We start from the raw sequence: 20693 nt of genomic DNA on the forward strand, positions 1-20693 counted from the left end.
GTTGGAGCTGATGGCCTGTCTTTGGCCTTGGCTTCTGTGGGGCCGTGTATCTTAATCACAGTACAGGCCAGGCCGTTATGCTTAGAGAGAAGCACCGGCTTCTGGAGTCAGGGTAGCATGCTGTCTTTTATGGAGCAAAGGTAATCGTTGGGAAAGGTCAAAGTATCAATGTCACATTCATTTTATGAAGAAGTTGAAAAACAGCACATTTGCTGTCCCACTGAAGACAAAGTCCATCTTCAGCTTGTCATGTTGACTGCCTGCTTGGGAATTAGGGGTTTACATAAATGCACTGTAGTCTACTTCAGCCTTCACCCATGACCTCTTTGGCTATTGGTTGGGAGCATTGGCCCTGAAGGTTTCATGGCCTGAAGTTTAGTGCTGTGTTTGCCTTTCCTCTCCCATGCTTTTACTTCCAGTATAGAACTGTAGTTGCAGTTTTTTATTTGATCTTTATTTTGTTTTAGTTTTATGAGGCAGTATCTCATGTAGCCCAGGCTTGCTTTAAACTCTTGATCCTCTTGCTTCCACTTACTGTGTGCTGTGAGTTACCCAAACCCCAGTATTACATATACTTGAGTGTGTGTAGGGCCCTGTCCCCAAGGAATGTCGAGGTCATAGCCATGTGCCTCCTCCAACTCTACTGCTATTTTTTACGAAAGTTATTTTTTAAGATATTTTTCCTCACAATTTATTCATGATATATCCCGACTGAAGCCCCCTCCCTCAACCCCACCCCTCAGTCCCACCCTCCCTCTCTCTTCCCCTCATCCCCTTCCCCTAGTCCACTGAAAGGGGGAGTTCTCCACCATTGCCATCTGCCCATAGCTTGTTAAGTCTCATCAGGACTGCCTAGATCCTCTTTCTCCATGGCCTGGCAGGGCTGCATCATCGGGGGTGAGTGATCAGAGAGCAGTCAACTGAGTTCATGAGAGAGGCAACTACTGCTCCCCTCACTCAGGGATCCACATGGAGATTTAGCTGCCAATTGATTACATCTGAGCAGGGGTCTAGGTCCTCTTCATGCATGGTCCTTGGTGCATCAGTGTCTGCAGGATCCCCTGGGCTTTAGCTTTGATAGTCTCCTGAAGCTCCTGTCCTCTCCATGCCCCTCTAATCCCACCCCTCTCTTCCTCCATAAGACTGCTTGCGCTCTGCCCAAAGTTTGGCCCTGAGTCTCAGCATCTGCTTCGATCCCCTATTGGATGGATCCTTTCAGAGGACCCTTTATAGTAGGCCCCCATCCTGTTTCCTTTCTTCCATTGCTTCTTGTGTCTCTCTTGTTTGGCATTCTGAATGAGATTTAAGCATCCTCCCTAGGGCCCTCCTTGGTGTTTAGTTTCTTTAGGTCTGCAGATCACAGCCTTGTGTGCTTCTGCCTTCTCTGCATCCTTTACCAGTTGTGAGGCTGCTGAGGTCACTCTCACAGCCCTAGAATGAGAAGTAATGACTAGGCAATGTGAAGAGCAAGTGAGATGGCAGCCTTAGGAATTGTGCTCACACAAAAAAATTGACTGCTGAGTTAATTTGGTTAGAACTTTTAAAAGCTCTGTTGTGCCCTTTTAAAGACAATTTTAATGCAATTCGAATTTTCGTTTTGAAAAATTCTTTGCAGACTTTCTAGGAAAAGTGACTTTGCAAAGCTACCAAATGATCTGGTGATAGGAGTCAGATAGAGAGCTCTTGTGTCTGAGGAATGTATCTTCTCAGCATTTCCTGATACATGTGCTGTATGTAGCAGCTTGAAGTGATTCTGTGCCATCGAAAAAATGCTAAGCAGGCTGTCTTGAAGTTCATAGTCTGCCTGGCCCAAAAATCAAGTTTCACACCCTTCACAACCCCAAAATAAGAACTAAGCATCTATCTTGCTTGCTTTTACCCTATAATCTTTGAGAACTGATTTGCAGTGTATGAAAATTCTTGAAGCACCTGAGATAAGCCTCTTGTGTATTTTGGATGCCAGAGCTGTGCTGACAAGGATACAGCAATGCCTAGGTTAGGTTCAGGCACCCTGAGTTTCACAGCGCGGTCTCTGGTTGCTAAGGAAGCAGGGCAGGCGTTACCCGTCGCCATGGCGCTACTGTACCTTGCAGCGTTGTCATTGCTGATTGGCTGAGCGCCTGAGGCTGCGGAGGAAGAAGTGTGAACATTGGTTCAGCCTCTCTAGGCCAGGAAAGAAATTGACTAAAAAACCAACAGGTGTCAGGGCTGGGGCTGGTTTGAGCTCGCCGGAATTCTGCAGCAAGAGGAGGAAGATGACTTGAGGTTGGCCTGAAAGAGGGCCGCCCTCCTGCGCGGTGAGTGGTGTGGGAAGTTGGGTGACACCGAGCCCCAGGCCGCTCAGGGGCAGCCTCCTTTCTCCTGAGGCCAGTCACAGAGACCTTCCCTGAGGGGTGATGACAGCCTTGTAGTCAGTTAACCAGAGCCTGCCTCTTCAAAATACATGAGCGTGTGCTGAAGAGCGTGTGATGGGAGATGCAGAGTTCGCTCCTGGAATGAATGAACAGCTGTACTGCCTTCCAGTCAGCTCATGGCCTCTGGAGGCTAACGGTCTCCTCTGTGAGCAGCACTGCCTTCCTTTTACAGGGTGGGCTCTGCTCAGCTCCACCTGAGTGTCTGTCTTTAGGTAACTTGTGTGGCAGATGTGAAGAAAGTCTTCACCATCACCTAGAATGCTCCCCTAAGTCAGAGCCCAGCAGCCAGTGCTCTGCTGCAGTTAAGAGTGCCTCTCAATGCAACTCTACCCACCAGACCCTATTACCGTCGGACTCCTATGGGTACTACTCTGTCTACATCCCCATCACCACATCCTAGACACCCCTTATTCTCTATAAAAACGTTTTCACAAAAGCTTTCTCACAGATGCCACCAGTGCCTTGGTGTTACTGATTATAGTCTGTCCCTACACATCCAATCACTGTGCTCACCATTGGTAGACTGACATATCTTTTATTTTTATTTTTTAAGTGCCAAGGAGTGTTTCTCTTTTCTCCTAGAAGCTCATCTTTCCCACTTCCCTATTCCGGGCTTCGGTTAGCCAACAGTAGCTCCATCTTAGCTACACACAGAACGTGGTCCATGCCACAACTCCTGGCGCTCTGAACTATTCTCACACTGCTGAGAATGGACTGCCTCTGCGGGGCTCTATACTCAGGTCCCCATCCTTGTCTCTGTGTTGCCTGATTACTTTGTTATCTACAGCTGTGAGAGGCTGGCTTGTCCATATTTCTGCATCTAGATCAGATACTTAGCAAATGTACTCAACATGTACTTGGTAAAGCAATGAATCTCTTAAGTTATCAGCTTTTTACAAACATTTTCATGTCTTGGTAAGTGAATGTTAATTTAGAAATTTTGTCTTAATTGTAAAGGTCTGGAACTTATGCTCTGTTTTATGCCATAATAATTTTGATGAAAACCATGGTTTTCGTGGTTTAAGGTTGTTAGAAAGAGGCAAAGCAGTGTGGTTTGCAGGAGCTGAGTCCCGTACAATTCAGCATTTTAACTCTTTGCCCCTATCAAATCACTGGCCCCTAAGTTTTTTTCATTGACTATTTACTGATCATTTGAGGGGCTCAGGGTCGGGGCCAACTGTGCAACCAGTAAAAGATGTAGGAGCTGAAAGGAGAATATGGAGTGTGAGTCTGTTGGAACCAACCACACTCATTGAGGCTGAGGTTAGAGGAAGAGGAGATGTACCCTGTGATAGGTAGAGAGCACCCTGAAGTCCCTTCCAACAGTATTTCCTGTGCTTCTGAGTTGTAGGCAATGAAAAAAGCCAGTGCATTCTGTTGGTCTGGTAACACACACCTATAATACCAGCAATCAGGAAGATGAGGCAGGAGGGTCGGAAGTTTGAGCCAAGATTTGCGCCTGTTACTTTTCTGGTTACTGCGACCAAACGCCTGACAGGAAGCTCAGGCAGGGCTCAAGGAATAGAGTCCATCCTGGCAGGGAAGGCACAGCAGCAGAGGCCTTGTGGGGCGGGGGTGGGGTAGGGTGAGGGTGGTTTAACACATTGCTTACACATGGCTCAAGGTCACCTGACTATTCCTTCCCTCTTTTCAATCTACCTTGGCTCCCAGCCCAAAGGATGGTACTGCTTCCATTCAGGGTGGGTCTGCCCTCAATCAAACCCATCTGTCCTCTCAGGAACACCTTCTCAGACATAGTATGCTTTATAGAAGTCCTAGAGATTTCTTTCCCTTTTAAATTATATTTATTTATTTATTTATTTATTTACTTATTTTTGACACAGGTCCCATGTAGCTAAAGCTTGCTTTGTACTCCCAGTTTCTCCTGCCAAGGAGAAATTCCGAATGTTGGGAAGGTGTTTTGCAATACAATTGAAGTGACAAATTAGCTTGTCTCAGAACAAATGAGCTGGGCAGGGCAGATCTGAGAAGAGAGCCAGATGTAGGGACAAGGCGAGAAGATCCCAGAGAGTTTGAGGCAAGCCTAGGCAACCTGGGGAGACTGACACCAAAAGAAGGGAAGGGAAGAGGAGAGAGAAAAAGTAAACCAAAAACCCCACAGGCCCTGACTTTGGCTGTTCACAGGGATCGGGAGCAGAGTCCGCAATGTCAGATACTTCAGCCAAGCTCTGGAAGCCAAATCCCAGCTCTGTCTTGCTTTGGCAATTTCTTAATCTTTTGGTAACTAAGTTTCCTTACCTGTAAAATGGGGCGGTTATAACAGTTCTTAGACTACTGGTTTCCTAGAAATAGTATGGAAGTTTTACCTATTTGTGTTAAGTTTTTTTCATTATTATTACAATTTATTTCCTTTGTATCCCAGCTGTAGCCCCGTCCCTCAACCCTTCCCAATCCAGCCCTCCCTCCCTCTTTCCTCCCATGCCCCTCCCCCAGTCCACTGATATGGGAGGTTCTCTTCCCTTCCATCTGACCCTAGCCTATCAGGTCTCATCAGGACTGGCTGCATTGTCTTCCTCTGTGGCCTGGTAAGGCCATGCCCCCTCAGGGGGAGGTGATCAAAGAGCCAGCCACTGAGTTCTTGTCAGAGACAGCCCCTGTTCCCCTCACTGGGATACTCACTTGGACACTGAGCTGCCATGGGCTACATCTGTGCTACATCCGTGCAGGGATTCTAGGTTATCCCTGTGAATGATCCTTGGTTGGAGTATCAAGCTCAGAAAAGACTGCTGTGTCCAGACATTTAGGTTCTGTTGCTCTCCTTGTGGAACTTCTGTCCCCTCCAGGTCTTTCTATCTCCCCCTTCTTTCATAAGATTCCCTGCACTCTGCCCAAAGTTTAGCTATGAGTCTCAGCATCTGCTTTGATACACTGCTAGGTACAGTCTTTCAGAGGCCCTCTGTGGTAGGCTTCTGTCCTGTTCCCTGTTTTCTCCCTCTTCTGATGTCCAACCCCTTTGCCTTTCTGAATGAGGATTGATCATCTTACCCAGGCTCCTCCTCCTTGCTTAGCTTCTTTAGGTGTACAGATTTTAGTATGATTATCCTATATTATATGTCTAATGAGTAAGTATACACCATATGTGTCTTTCTGCTTCTGGGATACCTCACTCAGGATGATCTTTTCTAGTTCCCACCATCTGCCTGAAAATTTCATGATTTCCTTGTTTTTAATTGCTGAGTAGTATTCCATTGTGTAAATGTACCACAATTTCTGTATCCATTCCTCGAGGGACATCTGGGTTGTTTCCAGATTCTGGCTATTATAAGTAAAGCTGCTATGAGCATAGTTGAGCAAATGTCCTTGTTATATACTTGATCATATTTTGTATATATACCAAGGAATGGTATAGCCGGATCTTGTGTTAAGTGTTATGTAGCAGACATGGCAAAACAATTTAGAAAGGAAATCTCCCCTATGAAAGTTAAACTGACATTAGGAGTAGAGCAAACAAAGACTGGGCCACCAGTTTTCATCATATTTTGCTGATGTTTGGGGTTAATTAATTTGGGAAAGATGTGACTAGAAAAAACGCATCAAGTCGTACCTAGCTCTCATCTAATGTGATTTCTGCCATGACTGTAATGACAGAAGCTCCAAGCAGAAGACTAAAGAGGAAACCATGGAGGAACACTGTATATTGACTCACTCTTTGCATTGCGCACTGCGAGGTTTCTTCCATGGAGCAGATCCAGCTGCCTGGGGAGGGTACTCCCCACAGTGGGCTGAGCCCTCCCACAGCGATCCTCAGTCACAGCAGTTCCTCAAGGCTTAGCCACAAATTCATAATTCTCCAATTGGAGCTTCCTCTCCTGACTCCAAGTTATGTCAACTTGTCATTAAAACCTAACCTGCATAAGGATGTAATGTTTTTTTGTTTGTGGAATCAATAACTAAGAAGAAATTTAGGGTGCTGCTTCAGTTATTTTCATTGACTGATGAATACAATTTCTTTCTAGATTTTGTTTTTTACCTTTCAAATATTATTACTTAGTATATCTCCTGTGCTTACACCGGCACTGAGTAGATTTAGAGTAGAGGCCACCCAGTTGCACCATGTGCAAACATTAGTGATGACAATGGAGAGGATTCCTAGAATCTATATGTAGCTATTTCCCTCTGTAACATCGGAAATCTTGAAAAGTACAATGCTATTTGTTGTCATAAGCTCTAATTTTGGGCAGGTCCTCACACAGATCTGGGTTAGTCCTAGCAAGCAAATGAAGGCCAACACTTTAAGGAGTGTCTGCCATCACTACTAGTAGTTAGAAGCTACTACAAAGGCTCTTATAGACATCAAACCTTTTCAGGTAGTCACTAACAGACAGTGGATTTATAGTTTGGTCAAACCAGGAAGAGGAAGAGGAAGAAGAAGAGGAAGAAGAAGAAGAAGAGGAAGAAGAAGAAGAAGAAGAAGAAGAAGAAGAAGAAGAAGAAGAAGAAGAAGAAGAAGAAGAAGAAGAAGAAGAAGAAGAAGAAACCCTTAGTTTCTGTCCACTTTTTCTGTAGTAGTGTTACAGTTTCATAGAAAAGGTGGAACAGAGGACAGGGGCTACGCATGCCAAAAGCATGTGCAGTCTCTTCCTGGGAGGAGGTACAGCTCCAGCCTATCAATCCCCAGCATGAGATTTTTGTGGAAATGTCACCTGTGGGGCCTATTGTCTCAATGATCCAAAAGCTAAAACCTGTTTCTTTTTTTTTTTAATTTTATTTTTCTCATTAGTTACATTTTGTTAATTCTGTATTCCTCATGCCCTCCCCAATCCCACCCTCCCTCCCTCAGCTCCTCCCTGCCCCTTTCCAAGTCCACTGATAGGGGAGGACCTCCTCCCCTTTCATGTGACTCCATTTTGTCAGGTATTTTCAGGACTGGCTGCAAAGTGCTCCTCTGTGGCCTAACAGTACTGCTCCTCCCTTGGGAGGTGGGGAGGTCAAAGAGTCAGTCATTGAGTTCCTGTTAGAAATAGTCATTGTTGCCCTTACTATGGGAAACCAATTGATTACAGAGCTATCACGGGTCACATCCGAGCAGAGGTTCTAGGTTTTATTCTCTCATGGTCTTTGGTTGAGTGTCCATCTCAGAAAAAACCCTGTGCCCAGATATGTTTGGTCCTTGTGGAGCTCCTATCCTTTCTACATTAAACTCCTCTTCTTTCATATGAATCCCTGCACTCTGCTGAAGGTTTGGTTAGAGTCTTAGTATCTACTTTGGAACACTGCTAGGTAGAGTCTTTCAGATGCTTTCTGCGGTAGACTCCTGTCATACGTTCAATGCATATCCCATTTGTCTTTCTAAATGAGGATAGATCATCATACCCCGTGTCCGCTTTCTTGATTATCTTCTTTAGGTGTATAGATTTCATTATGTTTATCATATCTTTTAGGTCTATATAAGCGAGTATATTCCATGTTTGTCTTTCTCCTTCTGGGATACTTCACTCAGAATGATCTTTTCTAGATCCCACCATTTGCCTGCAAATTTCATGATTTCCTCTTTTTTCTGTATCCATTCCTCCGTTGATGGACATCTGGGTTGTTTCCAGGTTCTGGCTATTACAAATAAAGCTGCTACAGACATGGTTAAGCAAATGTCCTTCTTGTGTACTTGAGCCAATTTTGGGTATATGCCTAGCAGTGGTATAGCTGGGTCTTGAGGAAGCACTATTCCTAATTGTCTGAGAAAGCACCAGATTGACTTCCAAAGTGGTTGTACCAGTTTACATTCCCACCAGCAATGGAGGAGGGTTCCCCTTTCTCCACAACCTCTTCAGCATGTGTTGTCACTTGAGTTTTTCATCTTGGCCATTCTGATGGGTGTAAGGTGAAATCTCAGGGTCGTTTTGATTTGCATTTCCCTAATGGCTAATGACGTTGAGCATTTCTTTAAGTGTTTCTCTGCCATTCTATATTCCTCTACAGAGAATTCTGTGTTTAGCTCTGTTCCCCATTTTTTAATTGGATTACTTGGTTTGTTCCTTTTCAGCTTCTTTAGTTCTTTATATATACTGGATATTAGCCCTCTGTCAGATAAAGGGTTGGTGAAGATTCTTTCCCAATCTGTAGGCAGTCGTTTTGTTTTGATGATGGTGTCCTTTGCTTTACAGAAGCTTTTCAGTTTCAGGAGGTCCCATTTATTGATTGTTGCTCTTAAAGCCTGTGCTATTGGAGTTCTGTTCAGGAAGTTGTCTCCTGTGCCAATGAGTTCTAGGCTGTTCCCCACTTTTTCTTCTAACAGATTTAGCGTATCTGGTTTTATGTTGAGGTCTTTGATCCACTTAGACTTTAGTTTTGTGCAGGGTGATAAATGTGGATCTATTTTCATTTTTCTGCATGTAGACATCCAATTAGACCAGCACCATCTGTTGAAGATGCTATCTTTTTTCCATTGAATGGTTTTGGCCGCTTTGTCAAAAATCGAGTATTCATAGGTATGTGGGTTTATTTCTGGGTCTTCTATTCGGTTCCATTGATCCTCCTTTCTGTTTCTATGCCAATACCATGCAGTTTTTATTACTATTGCTCTGTAGTACAGCTTGAGATCGGGGATGGAGATACCTCCAGATGACCTCTTGTTGTACAGGGTTGTAAAAACTGTTTCTTAATACAATAACCCCTCTCCTGCTAGGAGGGGAAACTTATATATAACTACCTAAAGAACAAAGGGGAAAGGCTAATAGCCTTTCCCTATTACTATTAAAATGTGGGTTCTGTTTATCCCCAGCTATGTGTTTAAATAACCACTCATTCCTGGATTTGGAGACTGTGCCAGCTTCATCTTTCTTCTCCATCCTATGAGGATATTAGAATGCACCATCTACACACTCCACATGAGAAGCAGGGTAAGGGAATAACCATCTGTACATTCCCAGTGTTCAGATGAAGTTTTGCAGACAGCAATTGTCTTGTCTTTGCCCTCTAATAGGGGCCAGTTCCAACAATGTCTCACCTTTCCACTCTTTCAGAGTTTTCCATTGAGATTTGGATCATGAAGGTGAACTGGGTTCTGCTCTTTCTCATTAAAAGTACGGTGTGGTCTTGGTTACATACATCCTACCTCTGGTCCTCATCTGATAAATGATAGGTAGGTCTTCTTCTTCTTCTTCTTCTTCTTCTTCTTCTTCTTCTTCTTCTTCTTCTTCTTCTTCTTCTTCTTCTTCTTTTTCTCCTCCTCCTCCTCCTTCTCCTCCTCCTCCTCCTCCTTCTCCTTCTTCTATTCCTCCTTTTTTTTTCTTTTGATAAGGCCTCACTCTATAGTTCAGCCTAGCTTTGGACTCACTTTGTACAAAGGATGTCATATAACTTATGGCAATCCTCATGCCTCAGCTCCATCTCCTCCCCCCCCCCCAAGACTGTGTAGCCTCAGCTGTTCTGGACTCAATTTGTAGACCAGACTGGCCTCGAACTCACAGAGATCTGCCTGTCTCTGCCTCCCCGAGTGCCATCGTGCCTGGTTCTGCCTCTGCTTTCTGCGTGTTGGGTTTACAGGAGTGAACAGGCTTTTAAAAACTAGGACCCACTGTGTTATCCTGTGACATGTGTCTTTTTGTTTTGTTTTGTTTTGTTTTTTATTGTATTCCTTCATACTGTGGTAAGTTTGAGTCCCTTGGGACAGGGCGTACTGTCCTCTTCAGTTGGGGCAGAAGCTACATCTGCTTTTCTCATTACCTTTGTCTCCGCCTGAAAGGTGCTCTGTACTGTGGTTTGAGGTTCTTCCATGCAATAATGCCTTCCTTCTGCTACTCTATATGTATCTACTGCTATCTACTACTGAAGAAAGGAAAACTGCAATGTGATATATTCTATGTAAGACTAGAACAGGCACGGTCCCCTTTGGACCTGGGACCTTGTTTTTCCTTGTTGAACAACTATAGTTGAGCTGCCTTTACAGGGCAAACACAAACAGCTTGGAAAGATGCAGTGTCGTCCATCTGCTACAAGCTATGTAGACTCCTTTTGTAAAAAGGAAACATTTCCTGTTTTTAAGCAGTTCAATTTCAAAAACTATCCAAGTTCCACGTACCTGTCACCCACTTTTCTTTATTAGCATCTTCCATTACCCTGGTACAGTATTAAAAAATCAACAATTACCTAATGCATTGCAGCATACTTGTTTTATTTGCAGATGTTCTTTCTGATTTTTTTTTCTTTTAAAAACCTGAAAGAACAGCCTTTAGAGGAATGTCAGCAGCAGCGGTCCTCAACCTTCCTAATCCTGTGACCCTTTAATACAGTTCCTCATGCTGTGGTGGCCCCAACCATAAAATTATTTCATTGCTACTTCAAATTGTAATTTTACTACTGTTATGAATCATAATGTAAATATTTGATATGTGACCCCACTGGGGGTCACGATACACATGTTGAACTGTTTATTTATAGTAACGGAGTTGCAAGGATGTGGGACTTTGGTTTTTAGTTACTTGTCACAGAGGAGAAACTTCTCTAAGCCCCTTTTTTATTTGTCAAATTGAGTAGCATTGGCCCTGGACCCTGCCATCTGATAAGGAAAGCTAAGCACAGCTTACCAAAAGACTTCGGGAGCTGAACTCATTAGTTGTATGTCTTTAATCTTTGTGCTAAAGGTGGAGGCATAACAAGAAGAGGTGGAATCCAAGGCCTGTACAGCTACATGAGACTGTATCCAAAACAAAGTGCAAATGACTGTAGACAGGAGAGGGACCGTAATCAGTGTGCTGACACCTGCAGAAAATGTTTCGGCTCGTTAGGATGCACGCTCCCATTTGCTACATTTACTCCTTTAAGCCATCCTGTGCTCCTCCGGATTATTTTAACTATAGGTATAATAATCCTATTATAACTCGCATGTAAATATTATATCAGAAGTGGGGTGGAGCAGGGAGGCATGGGGGGAAGAAGAGGAAAAAAAGAAAAAAAAATCAGATCCAGACCATAATGGTTAGTAGATTTTATATAATGTAGTATTTTTTCTTAGTGGCTTTGCCAACTATTTTTCTCCACAAAAAAACCTGCTTTCAGTCTCATCTATATCAGATCTTTGGAAGGAGCCTGCCCAGCACTGTGGGACATAAAGCAACATTTAGACTCTGCAGACAGAAATTATGATGTTTGGCCAACAGGAAAACATGTGAACTTGAAGTTCCTGTTAAAACAAAACAAAAAACAAACAAAACTGGCCTTCTGGGTCAACCAGGCTGTTGCAAGGGGAAAACCAAGGACTGTAAAGTGTGGAGAAAACAGGCTCCTGCAGGGTAGGGAACAGGAACTCCTGCAGTGCGGTGAGCACAGGCTTCTGGGCTTGGGAGGCAGAGCAAACCCCGAGATGCCTAGGAAGAAAAGCAAATTTAGATTCTTGACTTTGGAGAGCATTTACATATCTAATACAAAATGAAGGTGGGTCTTTCTGTTTCCTCTACATTAAACTACAGTTCGTTCTTTATGATTTCTATTTCTTTCTCTTAGTGTAATTGTATTAGTTTGCTTTTTAGTGCTGTGATAAATGCCATGACCAAAAGCAACATGGGAGAAAAGTGTTTATTTCCTCTTACTACTCCTCATCACAGTCTGAAGTGGAGGGAAATCAGGGCAGAAACTGGAGGCAGAACTGAAGCAGAGACCTTGGAAGAGTGCTGCCTAATAGCCCTCTTTGTGTGCCCTGCTTCCTTTTACAATCCAGGGCCATCTGCCCAGAGCTGGCACCTTCCACAGTGACTTGGGCTCACCCCACATCAATCATTAATTAAGAAAATACCCCACAGACTTGCCCACAGACCAATCTGATAGAGGTGTGTTCTCAGCTGAGGTTTCCTCTTCCAAAATGACTCTGTCATGTCAAGTTGACAAAAATCTTACCAGCACAGTAGCACATTTGCTAAATGTATTTTCTACTTTAGAAGCTCACAAACATGTTTTAAAGCTGTTAATGGGATTTTCTGTGTGGTAGACCTGCACACCTGAGACAGACTCTGTTACCTTCACCAGCTTCAGCCTGAGGTTAGAGGGAGGAAATTTGTAGTAAATATTTGTTAAGAGGTGTTATAGCCTTGCCAAATTCTAAAGTATTCATAGTGTCTTATTTCTCGTTTTGTATCAGCGATGAAAGCCTTGGCCTCTAAATCTTAATCCTACATCAGTTGTTTATCTCAAATATGACAACTATATTGGAAAAGTATTTAAAGTCAATATACTGTATTTGTGCCTTTAAAAAAATTTAGTTTCTGTTGTAGCAAAACGCTCATCAACTGGTGATCCTTTGCCCCTAAACAACTCTAGACTTCGCAACACATTGATGCATGCAATTCTAAGCACATGGTTTTTGTTCATGTCGGAACAACACACTGAAGTCTGATTGTGTTACATACATCCCACCTCTGGTCCTTAGTTTTATCTTTACACAGAAAAGAAATCAGGTTATTGGAACACCCATTTTAATTAAATCAACATTGTATTTAACTTTGTATTTCCTATGTTAATGATACATTATAGGTTTGATATAACTCTTCCACTCATGCAAATGCTTGGTCCCCAACTGGTAGGACTGTTGTGGGAAATGTTTGAAACTCTAGGAAGTTGGGCATAGATGGAGAAAGATGGTGACAAAAGGCATGGATCTGAAGGTTATGGTTGGTCTTTATTTCTTAATTTTTCTTTTTGTTTTTCTTTTTTTTTATTTTTTCTTTCTTTTTTTTTTCTTGTATTTATTTATTTATTTTGAGATAGGGTTTTTCTGTGTAGCCCTGGCTGCTCTAGAACTAGCTCTGTAGACCAGGCTGGCTTCAAACTCACAGAGATCTGCCTGCCTCTGCCTCCTGAGTGCTGAGATTAAAGGTGTGCACCACTACTGCCCAGCTCTGGTCTTCATTTCTCACTTGTCTGTCTGCTTCCCATCCATGAGGTGAATACCCTACACCTATGATGCTCTACCTGACAGAGGTACAGGAGGAATACAGCTGAGATCACTGGACCTTTGAAACCATGGGCCTTTCCTTCTTTAAGTTGTTTAAGTCAGGTATTTTGTCACAGAAATGGGAAGTCTGGTGAACACAGAAAGGTAGTAGCAGAGATACAGAGCTTGTGGTTGTTTGAATAAAATGGTTCCCATAGATGCATAGGGAATTGCGCTATTAGGAGGTGTGGCCTTGTTGAGTAGGTGTGGCCTTGTGGGAGGAAGTGTATCCCTGTGGAGGCAGGCTTTGGAGGTCTCATATACTTAGTTGGACAATCTCCTGCTGCTTGTGAATCAATATGTAGAACTCTCAGCTCCTTCTCCAGGACCATGTCTGCCTGCATGCTGACATGCTTCTTGCCATGACAAAAATGGACTAAACCTCTGAAACTGTAAGCCAGCCCTAATTAAATGTTTTCCTTCATACGAGTTGCCATGGTCATGTGTCTTTTAATAGTGATAAAACCCTAACTAAGATAAAGTTGTTGTTTGGACTAAACCTAATCATGTGATTTTTTAAGCCCTTTCATTTATAGAAATGAATTTTGGGAGGAGTTTGGCAAAGTTTGTAGATTTGAACTAGAGAAGCCATAAAATTATTCTGGAAGGATCTCAAAATGCTGACAGGAATGTAGATAGTAAAGACTGTTGTCATGAGGCTCCAATAGATAATGGGTTCTGTTGGAAAATGGGCTAATGTCTGCATATTGTCCTTAGACCTTTTGGAAGGACTGAGTTAAAAGGTGATGAGTTGGGCTGGAGATATGGCTAAGCTTTAAAGAGCACTTAATGCTAGTCTAGAGGACCTGAGTTTGGTTTCCAGCCCACATGTCTAGTAGTTCACAACTACATCTAACTCCGGCTCCAGGGAGATTTGATTCCTCTGGCTTCCTCTGGCATCTTTACACATATGTATGTATTTTATCCACACATACACAAACAAATTAAAAATAAAATAAAAAATATTATGAACTAATCTGGTGGAGGAAGCCTTCGTGTGTACAAATGGCAAATGGGCTTAGAGAAAAATCAAGGTAAGAACACCCTTCACAATAGGCACAGATAATATAAAATACCTTGGGGTAACTCTAGCCAAGCAAGTGGAAGACCTATATGATAAAAACTTCAATTCTTTAAAGAAGGAAATTGAAGAAGATAGAAAGACCTCCCACGCTCATGGATTGGCAGGATTAACATAATAAAAATTACCATCTTACCAAAAGTAATCTATAAATTCAAATTAATTCTCATCAAAATTCTAACATAATTCTTTAAAGACTTTAAAAGAATAATACTCAAGTTCATATGGAAAAACAAAAAATCCAGGGTAGCTAAAACAATCCTGTACAATGGAACTTCAGGAGATATCACCACCATCCCTGATTTCAAGCTGTAATGTAAAGCAATAGTAATAAAAACTGTGTAACTGCATAAGAAAAGAGAGGTTGGTCAATGGAAGAGAATCGAAGACCCAAATGTAAATCCACACACCAATGAACATTTAGTTTTTGACAAAGAAGCCAAAATTATACCATAGAAAAATGGAAGCACCTTTAAGAAATGGTGCTAGTCTAACTGGATGTCTACAGGTAAAAGAATGCAAATAGATCCATGCATAAAACTCCTAGTGGATCAAAGACCTCAACATAAAACTGGATACACTAAATTTAGTAGAAGAGAAAGTGGGGAAAAGTCTTGAACGCATTTGTACAGGAGACAACTTTCTGAACAGAACATCAACACCAACAATTAATAAATGAGACCTCATGAAACTAAAAAGCTTTTGCAAGGCAAAGGACACTGTCCATAGGGCAAAATGGCAACCTAGAGAATGGAAAAAGATCTTCACCAACCCTGCATCCAACAGAAGGCTGATAACCAAAATATATAAAGAACTCAAGAAATTAAATACCAACAAACCAAATAACCCAATTAAAAATAGGGTAAGGAGCTAAACAGAGAATTTTCACAGGACTCTCTAATGGCTGAGAAGCACTTAAAGAAATATTCAATGGTCTTAGTAAGCAGGGAAATGAAATGAAAATCAAAACGACTCTGAGATTCTAACTTACACCTGTCAGAATGGCTAAGATTAAAAACTCAAGGGACCACACATGCTGAAGAGGATGGAGAAAGGGGAACACTCCTCCTTTGCTAGTGGGAGTGCAAACTTGTACAACCACTTTGGGAATCAATCTGGAGGTTTCTCAGAAAATTGAGAATAGTTTAACCTCAAGAACCATCTATACCACTCCTGGGCATATACACAAAGGATGCTCCACAACACTTCCAGGACGCTTGCTCAACTATGTTCATAATAGCCAGAAACTGGAAGCAGCCTAGATGTTCCTCAACTGAAGAATGGATAGAGAAAATGTGGTACATTTACACAGTGGAATAATACTCAGCCATTTTTTTTTAAAAGGGCATCATGCAATTTGCAGGCAAATAGATGGAATTAGAAAATATCATCCTGAGTGAGGTAACCCTAGCCCAGAAAGACAAGCATGGTATGTACTCACTTCTAAGTGGCCATAAAGTACTGATAGCCATGCTATAATCTTCAGACCCAAAGAAGCTAAGAAACAAGGAAGGTTCAAGGGAGAATGCTTGAAAATCACTTGGAAGGGGAAATAAAATAAACATATGAAGTAGGAGCGGGGAGGAAACAGGGAACAGGACAGGAGCCTACTACAGAGGGCCTCTTAAAGACTACCCTGCACGGTATCGAAGCAGATGCTAAGACTTATAGCCAAACTTTGGGCAGAGTGCAAAGAACAGGGAGTTAGAAAGACCTGGAGGCGGGGGAGGGCAGGAGTGGCACAAGAAGAGCAACAGAACCAAAAAGTCTGGACACAGGGATCTTTTCTGAGACTGCTACTCCAACGAAGGACCATTCATGGAGATAACCTAGAACCCCTGCTCAGATATAGCCCATAGCAGCTCAGTATCCAAGTGGGTACCCTAGTAAGGGGAACAGGGACTGTCTCTGATATGAACTCAGTGGCTGGTTCTTTGATCACCTCCCCCTCAGGGGGGTTCAGACTTACCAGGCCACAGAGGAAGACAATGCAGCCAGTCCTCCTGAGACCTGATAGGCTAGGGTCATATGGAAGGGGAGGAGGATCTCTCATATCAGTGGACTGGGGGAGGAGCATGGGTGGAGAAGAGGGAGGGAGGTGAGATTAGGAGGGAAAGAGGGAGAGGGATACAAGTAGGATACAAAGTGAATAACTGTAATTAGTAAAAATAAAAATTATCTTTTAAAAAAAGAAGTATAGAGATAACGATGGAGCAGAGATTGAGGGAATGGCCAACCAATGACTGGCCCAACTTGAGACCCACCCCATGGGAGAGAACCAGCCACTGACACTATTAATGATACTCTGCCATGTCTGCAGACAGGATCCTAGCCTAACTGTCTTCTGAGTGGCTCCATCCAGTAGCTGAAGGAAACAGATGCAGAGACCCACAGCCAAACAATAGGCCAAGTTCAGGAGTCTTGTGGAAGACTGAAGAAAAGGATTATGGGAGCTAGAGGGGTGAAGGACACCACAAGAAGACCAACAAAGTAAATTAACCTGGGTTCATAGGGGCTTACAGAGAGTGAACTACCAATCAAAGAGCATGAATGGACTGGACCTAGACCCCTTACACAAATGTAGCAGTTGTGCAACTTGATCATCATATGGTTTCCCTAACAATTTGAGTAGGGGCTGTCTCTGACTCTGTTACCTGCTTTTGGTTCACTTTCTCATAGCTAGGCCTTGTTTGGCTTCAGTGGGAAAGATAAGCTTATTCTTGCTGTGACTTGATGTGCAAGGGCGGGTTGTTACCCATGATGGGCTCCCTTCTCTGGGAAGGGAAAAGAGGAATGCTGGGAGAGGGGTTTGAGAGTGAGACTGAGAAGAAAGGAGGAAGGGGACTTTGATTAGGCTGTAAGGCGATTTTAAAAAGTTAAAAAACATGATAAAAACATCAAAAATAATTATGGATGAATAATTACATAATTTTAATTACAGAATTTAAAATGTCATGGGTTCATAGGTGCTTACAGAGACTGAACTACCAATCAAAGAGCATGAATGGACTGGACCTAGACCCTAGACCTAGACCTAATTAATCTGGTATAAGAACCAAAGTTACCTCAACATTATTTGTGACACAGATATTGACAGATACAGTCAGATTTTCAGTGAGAATTAGGAGCAAAAATGCAGATTAGAAAGACTTAAAAAAAAACTTGTAATTACAGAAGAGCATGGGGGGGTGGGGATTTGGAATTCAGGAAGGCATGGTTCCTGAAGACATTTCAGCATGAAGTTTATGTCAATTACTTTGCATTTGGACCAATGGAGTGATGGCATGACCTTAAGAGCTGGCAAGAGCCCCACACGTCCAGACTACCATATGAAAAGCTAAAGAGAAGAGACCATTTTGTGGGCATTCCAAGGTTACAACAGGATGCATTTTACCATTCTCAGTTGCCAAGGTCAATGTGGCAGTGGTCCAGTAGGACCTAGCTGTTGGTCAAGATGGTGGCAGTCTTTGGTGTCATGTATGAGGTGCTGTTTTTTTGTTTTTGTTTTTGTTTTTGTTTTTTCCTGGACATGCACAATGCAAGAGTTAAAAGGTCACCTAGACTGCAAACATATTTAAAGGAAGCCTGGGAGGTGAGGCAATATAAAACAATGTTAGAGTCCTTCCAGTCAGCCCCTGATACAGGGAAGCCCAAGTTGCAGTGGAGACCCAAGGATCTTGAGGATGCCAGGAAATGTCCATTGAGAAACATGGGAAGCAGTGCCTGGAGTTAACCCCAGAGTGTGTATGTGTATTGCAAATGGCTGGTTGGAGCTCACATACTCTGTGTGATAGATATGAGCTACAAAGTTGAATGTTTGCTTTGCTGGCTTTCAATTTTTTTTCTAGTCTCTTATCCCTCCATTTTGGAATGAGGATATCTGTTTTGTGTCATTGTGTCTTAGAATAGAACCTCTTTCTTTGTGATTTTTAGAGGCTCTCTGGTGCTAGTTGGCTTTGAACTTCAGAGGGGATTTTGGCTATGAACTTCTTAACAATGTTGGAATGGCTAGGACCCTGGACTCTTGGAAATAGGTTAAATTACTTTTCAGAGATGGCTATGGGTGCTAGGGAAGCACATATTGAATGTGATTTGGTCTCTGGTTTAGGAGGTGGGACCTAGGAAGAGAAAAGTCACTGGGTAGGGTGCTTGTTTGGAAGGCTGTATTTGATTCTTGATTCCTTCTTCTGTCAAGTTGTGACTAGCTTCTAACATGCTTCCCTGCCATGAGGTTCTGCTTCATGATGGCCTTGGAAGCAATAGGACTAAGGACTAAAATCTTGGTACCTGTGAGTCAGAATCTTTCATTTTCTGAGTTGTTTATGTCAGGTATTTTATAAGAGAAGCAGAAAGCCATGAGTATCTTCAATTTTCTGCTTCTCTTATGAAGATGAAAAGAGTTGAGAAGAGAAATCAATTAAAATAAAAAAGCAAACAAGTCAATAAGTCTCTATTGATGAACTCAAATCTTTTGAGTGGGGAGAAGTAGGATTAAAAATAACACGAGGAAAAGCAATCATTGTAATACTAGAACACTGAATTCAGAGTGTTGAAATGGCTATTGAGCTGTGTTTCCAGGCAGGGTACCTCCCGACTGGACACTGTGGTGACTTTATAGACTGCACAAGAGTGGCCTGACCTTATGAGTGGTGTCAACATGTATTGTTCAGATGTCAGCTTTCACACTTTCAGAATTCTGTAAGGAAGCTGGAAAGATGGCTCGGTGCTTCAGAGCACTTACTGAGCTTGCAAAGGGCCCTGGCTCAATTGTTAACACACATATTACGGGGCTCATGCTGTTGTAACTCCAGCTTCAGAATATCTGAAGCCTTCTGGCTGCTACCTCCTCACTCACTTATACATGTCGGGTAAATTCAGGAAGGCACACAAACACACATAAGTTAAAAAAAAAAAAACAAATCCATTAAGGAAAAAGAATCTTTAAAAAGAAAAATATAATTCTGGAAGCTGACTATGGCCACACAAACCTGTAATCTCAGCAATTGAAAGGGGAAGGCAGTAGAATCTCCTCAAGTTCAGGTCAGCCTGCTCTAAACAGTGAGTTCCAGTACAGTCATGGATACCTAGTGAGACCTTATCTTTAAAACATTAACAAAAAACAAAATGAAAACAATCATACTTCTGGAAGTCTGGCAATATCTTGACAAGTGTCTAATTAAAAATAGTTATGGAGAAAGACAACTGACATTGCATAAAATTACTGTCAACTGAGCTTCAAGTATTTGTTAATAGACATATTTTATAAATCCCAAAGAGGGTGTTTTCACTGACATTCAGAACAATATTTGTGAAAAGTTGGTCAGAATACTTAGGTGAAACCGTTGCCAGAAAATAAAGGCTGAAGACATGGCCTAAATCTAAGGAAGACCCTTTGAAAGTAAACAATACTTATTCTAATACTTGTAATTATTAACTTTTACATGTTTGATTAGACATCATAGATAAATTTTGATTGTTTTAATTGAGTTAGACATAGCCCAACTAAAAGTTGTTTCCATTTACTTTGAAAGGAATGCAATGTTGATTCTGAGGCATTGATGTTTTACAATGCCTGATCAAGACACAAAGGTGAAGAGCACAGAGAAATCAGCTGATAAGAAGCAGCAAGGGACCACCACCAGGTAACCGAGTGCACTCATCCAGTGGGGTGGCAGCATTGAGTGAGGTTAATGCTTCCATGAGAAACTGTCTCCTGGATTGCAGTGTTTATGGAAACACCAAGCGCTTTCTAGAGTTTGGAACGAAATGGTTGACAGGCATGCCCTTACCTACAGGGGCAGGCTTCCAAGGAACTGTGCCATCAGTGACCTTGCTCACCTGGACCCCTCTGTGGGCTAACATTGTGCTGTTCTTTCTCCTAGGGACTACTCAGATCTTAAAAGACTTCGGTGCCTTTTGAACGTTCAGTCAAGCAAACAGCAGGTAGTATTGTCAAAGGCTATGGCATGTGAATAGCCATCACGTGTTTCTGAAAGGGTCCATTTCCCATCCTTGTGTATACTTTCTTTGTTCTTCCATAGTTTTTCTTGCTCTTTCTGGCTGCTTCTCTCACCTGGGTGAGGCTCTGCCAAGACTTGGCATCTGAAGCCTGTTTCTTCTCTGCTTGTCACCATATATTCTAACCAGCAGAACTTGAATCCTCCAGTCTGTGAACAGTCAGTTCTATCATCAAAGGTTTATCTTTCAGAACTTTAGGGAAATTCATTCCACAATGCTCAGTTTACCACATCTTTCT

The 20693-nt window shown here is 42.4% G+C and overlaps 1 protein-coding gene across 1 annotated transcript in view; it reads left to right on the forward strand.

Moving 5' to 3' along the window:
- Nucleotides 1-2165: 2165 nt before the first annotated feature.
- Nucleotides 2166-20693, forward strand: part of Nek10 (NIMA related kinase 10) — a 183720-nt gene continuing 165192 nt past the window's right edge. Inside the window, exons 1-3 of the mRNA XM_060390990.1 lie at nt 2166-2297; nt 19969-20079; nt 20320-20380. Coding sequence (XP_060246973.1) covers nt 20006-20079; nt 20320-20380 — 135 coding nt within the window. The 5' untranslated portion in view covers nt 2166-2297; nt 19969-20005. The remainder of the gene's footprint in view (nt 2298-19968; nt 20080-20319; nt 20381-20693) is intronic.

The sequence above is a fragment of the Meriones unguiculatus genome, chromosome 9, assembly GCF_030254825.1.
Source record: "Meriones unguiculatus strain TT.TT164.6M chromosome 9, Bangor_MerUng_6.1, whole genome shotgun sequence".
Classification (NCBI taxonomy): Eukaryota; Metazoa; Chordata; class Mammalia; order Rodentia; family Muridae; genus Meriones; species Meriones unguiculatus.